The 7,783-nt window shown below is 33.6% G+C and overlaps 1 protein-coding gene across 1 annotated transcript in view; it reads left to right on the forward strand.

Annotated features, from left to right (window-relative positions):
• The window catches only part of UBE2W (ubiquitin conjugating enzyme E2 W), a gene marked incomplete at its 5' end in the record, with an annotated part of 37,801 nt that extends 32,932 nt beyond the window's left edge, over nucleotides 1-4,869 (forward strand). Inside the window, 1 exon segment of the mRNA NM_001243317.1 lies at nucleotides 4,025-4,869. Coding sequence (NP_001230246.1) covers nucleotides 4,025-4,038 — 14 coding nt within the window.
• Nucleotides 4,870-7,783: the final 2,914 nt, after the last annotated feature.

A 7,783-nucleotide genomic window follows, 5' to 3' on the forward strand; every position in this document is an offset into this window, starting at 1 on the left:
ACTTGGGTCAGCATGGGTCAGCATTTTGGTTGGTTGTAATCAAAGAGCCAAGTGAGGTTCTAGCTCAGATTGCTGATACTTGTGTACTTCAGAGGCGGCTTCCAGAATGTAGGATGAAGGCATTATTAATGGAAAATAACAAATCTGAAATTGAGTCGATCTCCTAGAGATTTTATAAGAGGAAAACTTAGCTCACACACCACATTTGAGTCAGATACCAGTGTTGGGTTCTTGGAAAAAAGCCTCTCTCGAGTTTAGATTTGTGATTTTCCACATTGCTGGCATACTTTGAAAATTAGGCCAGTCGCTGTTACCCCACTGTCTTTTTATAAATACATCTCACCATTTATTGCATTTCTCTGAAGGTTCTTTTCTAGCACACAGTAACTTATTACAGAGTAAAAAGTCATTGATTACAGCAGAAATTGGCACAACATTGTAAGTCATCTATGCTTCAATTTTTTAAAAAGTATGTGAATACATATTCCTTATTGTTAATTACTGGAAGCTCTACTTTCCAGAACTCTTACAGTTTCTGTTCACTTGGGAATTAAGGTCCTATCTGCATTGGAGTGCAAATATTCTGTGTTGCCAGTTAAGGTGGAGATCCATTTGCTTTGAAAAGTCAGTTGAGCTGAGTATAGGGTTAAAAAAATAAAGTGCCCTAACCAAAATAGGTATTTGAATAAGACAACTCATCTGAGCATAGGAAAGGGAACTTACCTCTGATTCAGGTCTACAGTCTTCCTTAGAAAACAGATTGGTATCCAGTTTAGTGCATAAATAAAGGAACCTCATTTATTTATGCACTAAATAAATGAACCTCAAAGTTCTGTATCATAAAGCAGACATAATTGTTCTTAAAAAAGATAAAAATTCTATTTGTATAAATATCATAAAAATATTTCAGTGAGATAGCCAGTCCATTAATAATATCCATTTCCTAGGATCAGTATTAAACGTATTCAACTTAGTTCCATAAATGAGTGCTTTTCACACATGGGAGCACAGATTTGTAGTTCCTGAAGCACTTTCCTTAAGGTGACAGAGAATTGAACATTATAGTTTGGGACAACTATTGAGTATTGGCTCCAGAAAACTAGACTTACAGGAACTAAATTGGCATAATGTTTAGATATTATGTCCTAATATCTAAACTGATGAAATTGTAATCTTGGGATAAGTAGGGGAATATCTTTTTTTATAAAACTATGGGCTACATTCTGGTTCCCTTTAGCTGGAACATTTCCTGTAGGATTGTAAAGGGACCTGGAACACAAAATTGTGTCAGACCAGTGTGAACAAACTTCTTTTCTCCCTGCCTACTAGTTGTCCATAGGTTTACCCACCTTTTGATTTGTACTACCTTTTAGGGTTACAAAACCACTTTCTAAGTTACTGAGTCCATATTTTCACTTTGCCCTTTGTTTCCTGCAGAATAGCTGTACTCTTCTCTACTGTGTAATCTTTCTTGAATCAGTTTATCAAAGGAAAACTTAATTCTCTCATTACACTGTTGAAACACAAACCTAACTGTAAAGATTTATTTTCTTAGAGGTAGCATCTGACTTTCACATCTATTGACCTCTGACTCTGTTCTGTTTTTTCTAGTCTTGTGTCTCTGGGAATATGCTGGGATATACTTATCAGTATAATGTGATGATTTTTAATACTTTGGGGGAAATTAAATGACCTTCTTCTTTTAGTATAGTTCTTGCTTATGTACACTTCCCAGAAGCCCAGTGAAATTAGCAGTGGTAGGTGTCACTCTTTGGAACTGGTAATTTCTATATTATATTTGAGAGTATAATTTTAGTAGGGGCTTCTGCAGTTCCAGAAAAAAAATAGGTGGTTATTGTGTTGTTTTTTTTTTTCAGGTCATCATCTTGCCACAGATACTTTAGCCAAGTGGTTAAATATATTGTTCTCCCACCACCTCTTATAGACCTGTATTTGTCTTGATCCAAGATAGGTTTACTCTTAACAGTTTCTTTGGAAGCCAGTCCTGGTATCCAGTAATCCTCATCGTGTAGCTAGGAAACCTTCTACTAACAAATGAGCTTTTTGCTTATTAGTGATGCCCTTCTTATTTAGGGAAAAGGTGGACATGGGTTTGGCTTATACCTGTCTCCATACTAAACTATTACTAATTGATTCTTTATTACATGTAGCCGTCATGGATATGTGATGTTTCAGTCCCTGTGGGTCCAACTACCACAGAGAATTAAAATCCATCTTTAGCATATATTTATTTAATAAGTTTATCTCTTCAAAGATAGGGGATTCCAAGCATGTGGTAGTTGGTTAGTCCTAACTTTCTTTTACCATCTGACTGAAGGTGGGTATTTACATTGATGGTACCACCTATCAAAGGAAATGTGTTTTTGGAGACAAAAGCGTATTGGTAGTTATGTAGGTGCATTATCTTCAAGTTGGATTTTATGTGACACTTTTCTTATTGAATCATTGTCATGTGTACAGTACTAAAGTTTATCCCCACTAGTTTGACATAGTAAGTAAAGTTTAGTGCCATCTCTGAGCTTTCGAGGTTTAAATGTAATTAGTTTTTAAACTAATTTCAAGGACCCTACTGTCATCTCTATTGGAGAAGTGATGTTTCAGAGAACCTCTTCATACTCTTAAGCTTATTCTGATCCATGGCAGATATAGTCTCCTTTATTCCAAGATTCACAGTCATTTAAGAAACATACTTTAATGTGACTCTTAGAGGCTGTAAACTGTTTACTTGCCTTCCTTTCTTAAAAATGTTCTTATTTATTTATTTAAGGGATTCTAATGATTTAGGTATGGTTTATTTTTAAAATTTAATCTGTTTCACCCTTTATATTCTTAGGGTATAGGATCATGGAATATTCTGCCAATTTACTCAGCATGGAAATCAGATTTGCTGCTTTTTAACTCTTAGTCTTTATGAATGGGAATTCTTATTAGCATTTTTTTTTTTTTTGGTCTTTTTTTTTGCTATTTCTTGGGCCGCTCCTGTGGCATATGGAGGTTCCCAGGCTAGGGGTTGAATCGGAGCTGTAGCCACCGGCCTACACCAGAGCCACAGCAACGCGGGATCCGAGCCGCGTCTGCGACCTACACCACAGCTCACGGCAACGCCGGATCGTTAACCCACTGAGCAAGGGCAGGGACCAAACCCGCAACCTTATGGTTCCTAGTCAGATTCGTTAACCACTGCTCCACGACGGGAACTCCCTTATTAGCATATTGATCCTCAAATAGGATGGTTTGTGTTAAACGTTTCAGCCAGTTTTTCAGATTTTCTCCTTGAGAGTTTTCACAACTTTTTGTCACTAGTCAGAATAACCAGTCCTCAAAATCCTTCAGATATGTTTCGTAAAGTAAATTTTGTAAAATAAGTCATGAACCCCTCAAATTATGTGTTACGTAAATATATATTGAGTCTGTCAGAAGGCATTATTAAATAATTCTGTGGAATTGTTTTTAATGACCTCCTTTGTTATGTAGGTGTACTTGCTGAGAACTTATTTTTGAAGAACTAATTAATAATTTGATTAGTGACAATCAAATTACTATTGATTTAGAGATTGTACCTCATTTGTGAAGTTACTTCCTTCAAAGACTTAAACATGAGTTGTATTAAGTAGCATGACAGTGTTGGTCAGGAGTTTACTTTCTGTCTCATTATATTTTTAAATTGTTACCCACTGAAGAATTCTCTTATGACTGATAAATCCTGAATATGTGCTAACATGTATCAATTTATTATTTTAAACAGACCTAACATACTAATAATAATATCATTTTAAGATTTGTGTGAACTACAAATCCTTAAAAGAATAGAACTTGATGTATCTTTCACTATATACTTGAACACAAATTGGTCTTTTTATTTGCAGGGATCAGGGGAGACAAGTCAGAAATGTAAACCATGTTCTTCTTGCTACTTGAAATTATTTCTGTATTAGACTAACTTGTAGATTTTACTTATGCATGCTTAACTTTTTTAATTATCTTTTTTCTCCTTTTCTTAAAGATGATACTTGTTGATGCCACTGTTATCATCCTCCTAGCAGAAGATAGTCCTACTGAGAAAAAGAGCACTTTGATCATTCAGTCTTTGAACTTTAACCTTTGACTGGAAGTGACCTATAGGCAATGAAGACTACTTCCTTTTACTGCATTTTTACTCGTGTGCATTCTGGGCGCATGTTGATCGCTGGTTCAGTCCAGGCAACTGACATGCTTTATTAGTCATACAGTATTAATGCAGGTGTCAGGAAATGTCAAATATAATTCCATTTTTTATTTTTATTTTTTTAAGCTTTTGGAAAAGTTCCAGGTCCTCATGTATTGTGCAATAACATTGACTTCTTTGGCGGTTTGGGGACGTTCATTGCCGGCAATGGACGTTGTAACAGGAAAAATTTTCATTAACTCCTGCCACCCAGTGATTAATGCATGATAGGGCCTATGAAATGAACTTATTGGTTAGAATGGGATTATAAATAAAGTGAGGGATCCAACATTACCTTGAAAGTCACCCCAACTGTTTATATTTGGTTTCTATGCACTGTGAACCTAAGGTTAACAGCATGAATTAACATGCGTCTTTAAAGGACTGTAATGAAAGATCATTGCGTATTTATTGAATTGTTTATATCTGCTGTCAAATTGTTTTGACATGGACAGTTTTCAAGTAACATTGGCAGAGAGGTACAATATGTTATCCCTATGGTGAAAATAAATTCATTTGTTGTATATAGTTCCTCAATCTCTGAAGTCAAGGTATGAGTAATATAGGGTATGAATGGTTTAATCAAGGCTTTATTTTGGAAGTAAGGAAAATGGCAGTGATGATTAAACTGCTGCAGTCCATAATTTGGGCTTGTTATTTGTACATTAATGATTTTTTCCAAGTAGATTACACTCTGTTACTTCCTGCTAGCCATCAGCATGAGCCCTACTGCTAAACACTATTTCATTTATTTATGTTTGGAAAATCCATAAACATTTTTGTTTGCAATTTTGTTTCTTTTGTTACGTTTTAAGTCAAGTTTGAATGTTACAATACTTTAATTGAAGAACTTCTGTCAAGTTTTTTTCTTGTAAATTTTCCTTACTTGTAAGTATCATCTTGTCCTTCAATCCTGTACCCTAAAATAAGAAATACATTTTTGACAGAGGCTTAATGTTTTAACAAAAGAGTGTGGACATTTTTATTTTAAAATTTAGGCAAAAGTACACTATAGAATGGTTTGTTTGCTTATTTGTCTCACACGACCATACCGTTTTTTTTTCTGGAGGGATTTTTTTTTTTTTTCTTTCTGTTATTTAAGACTTTGCTTACAGCTAGATAACATTTTTCTATAGAAAAAAAAAATTGTTTGAAAGGTCCAGTTCTCAGTACCATGTAAGTTAATGAATCTGCAACTAGGTTCTCTTTTTAAAAAGCGATTAATGTATTTTATAAATTACCTTTTCACATATGCAAAATCTGTTTCTACTACAATGTTATTTTTACTAATGCCTATTGTTGCACTCTTTTTGACATATCCTACAGTGAATATATGAATCAGTTTGGGCTTAAAAACAAAAGCCAGTTGACTAAATGGTTTGAAATATGTACCCCAGCAAAACCATCCAATCAGTAATTGGCAAAGAATATTTTAAAAATTGTTTTTAATCTCTGTATTGATGATATTTTGTAGCTTTGTACATGTTAATTAAGGGCATATAATTTTACACTCAAAGTATAATTGTTGAACTCAGGGGTGGGTAGACTTCAAAAATATGTCTGCTGTAGAAATAACTTGAAAAAAATTTTTAAACAATGGCCAGCCACCAAATTGTGGACACTGTTTTTACTGCTAGGTATCAACTACCACTGTTTAAAATTGAAAACATTTTTGTTCTATCTCAACTAGATATACATAAGTTCTCACTGTAGTCTCTATCAATCATAATAGTTGAGCAGTTTAAACAAGACATAAAATGGGTGTTTTTGGAATGCTTTGAAACTACTCTTAGTTTTTAACTGCTTTTTAATATGAAAATTGCAGCTGTAAATTATGTATTTTTCATATTTTACACAACTGCTCTAAACTACTGATTGACTAGAACATTTTCTGGGGTGGGGGTGGGGGCTCTCTCTCCATACTGCTGGTCCTCTTACTAAAATCCTTTTTTAAAGAAATGACCTGTGACATTTATTCACCAAAGGAATTAATATACCAGGTCAAAGATTAACAATGCTCTAGTATAGATTAATAGGTCCTATATAGCCTCAATTCAGTTTTTTAATATGAATGATAGTATTTTTGAACATACCTCTCTCTCTACGTAGAGATACCATACAATACATTAAAATGATGCAGAGGAAAGTAAAGGAAAGCCAAATCATTTTGGTACATTTTATGGTTTAAGAAGAAGATAGGATGAAATATCGTCAAATTTAGAAGCAGCAACTATTCAAAATCTGCAGTCTGATAACACCTTATGCATCACTTCCTTGAATTTAGGAAATCATTGAAAACTCCTGTGCACTTAGATTTAATTAATTTAAAATGTGAGTTGCATTATTCAGAGACATAAGATGTTTACCTGAGACATGGCTCTAGAGAAGGCAGTTAACAGCTATGTAAGAATAAAAAGCTATTTCTCTGTAATGTGTTGTTGAATGACAACCAGAATACCAAGAATGTGTAAATAGGAAAATGCTACTTCTCTGTTCCCTGCCTACCCTCTGTGGGGCGCCGCCTGCCCCTTAGGTCTACAGAATTATACCTTCAGATTTAGACAATACGTACGCTCTTCTTTTTTATTTATTTATTTATTTATTTTAAGGCCATTCTTCTGGTTTGCCAAATTCTGTTAAGGCAGCGATATATTCAGTTTCTTATTTTGCATGCTTAGATCATGAACTTGGTGCCCTTTCAGAAAGAAAAAAAATATATATATGTCAAGTAGGTAATTAATGCCATAGATTTTAAAGAGAGAAATGGTTTTCAGTTTTTTAAGATAAATTTTTAAAAACAAATTTTATGGCTGTCCTCTTAAGGGATTTAATATTCATCTCTAAGGGACTTGTACAAATTCCTCCTTTTTAGCTAACAGGGGAATAAGATTTTTTTTTAATCCACAGAAGAAAATGCTAAAAATGGCTTTTATATACATACAGTTCATCTGGAAAATGATCTTAATCCTTACTGTTTTGACTAGGCATATAAATATTTGGTATAAAGTAACTGGAATAGTTTATTACTTTTTCCCTTCTGAAGTTTTAACTACATGCAAAAATACATATCATTAGATTCCTGTGGTGGATAATAATTTCTTCAGATTCTAAAACAGGTATCTAGTGACTGCTTAATTGTTCCCAGTTTGCATCAAAAATGAACCGACAAATAATGGAAATGAGTAATGATATGAAAATGGTATGTAACTACATATTACTTGTTTCTGGTAATCAAGTCTTATTTTTAAAAAAGCCTATTGTTTTTGAGAATTGAGATATTCAAAACTTGTTAAAGCTTCTTCCTAAAAATAGAAAAGAAGAGGAGGTACTGTGTGTTTAAAAGAAATTTTTTTTTAAATAAAGAATTCAGTGTCACTAGTTCTAAGCCTTTATGGTTACTGCTGCTATATTTCTTGATCTCACTTTTATTTAGTTTTTTGTACATATTTTGGCTAAATGTTTTAAGATTTATAATTGTGTATGTAAGTTGATTTCCAAAAAAAGCTGAAGCTTAACTATATGTATTTTCTGAGGATTCATTGCTATCAAAAGCTGCTA

The sequence above is a fragment of the Sus scrofa genome, chromosome 4, assembly GCF_054392235.1.
Source record: "Sus scrofa isolate SSC_HxYL_T2T_F1_AM1 chromosome 4, Sscrofa_HxYL_maternal_Yorkshire_Landrace_v2.0, whole genome shotgun sequence".
Classification (NCBI taxonomy): Eukaryota; Metazoa; Chordata; class Mammalia; order Artiodactyla; family Suidae; genus Sus; species Sus scrofa.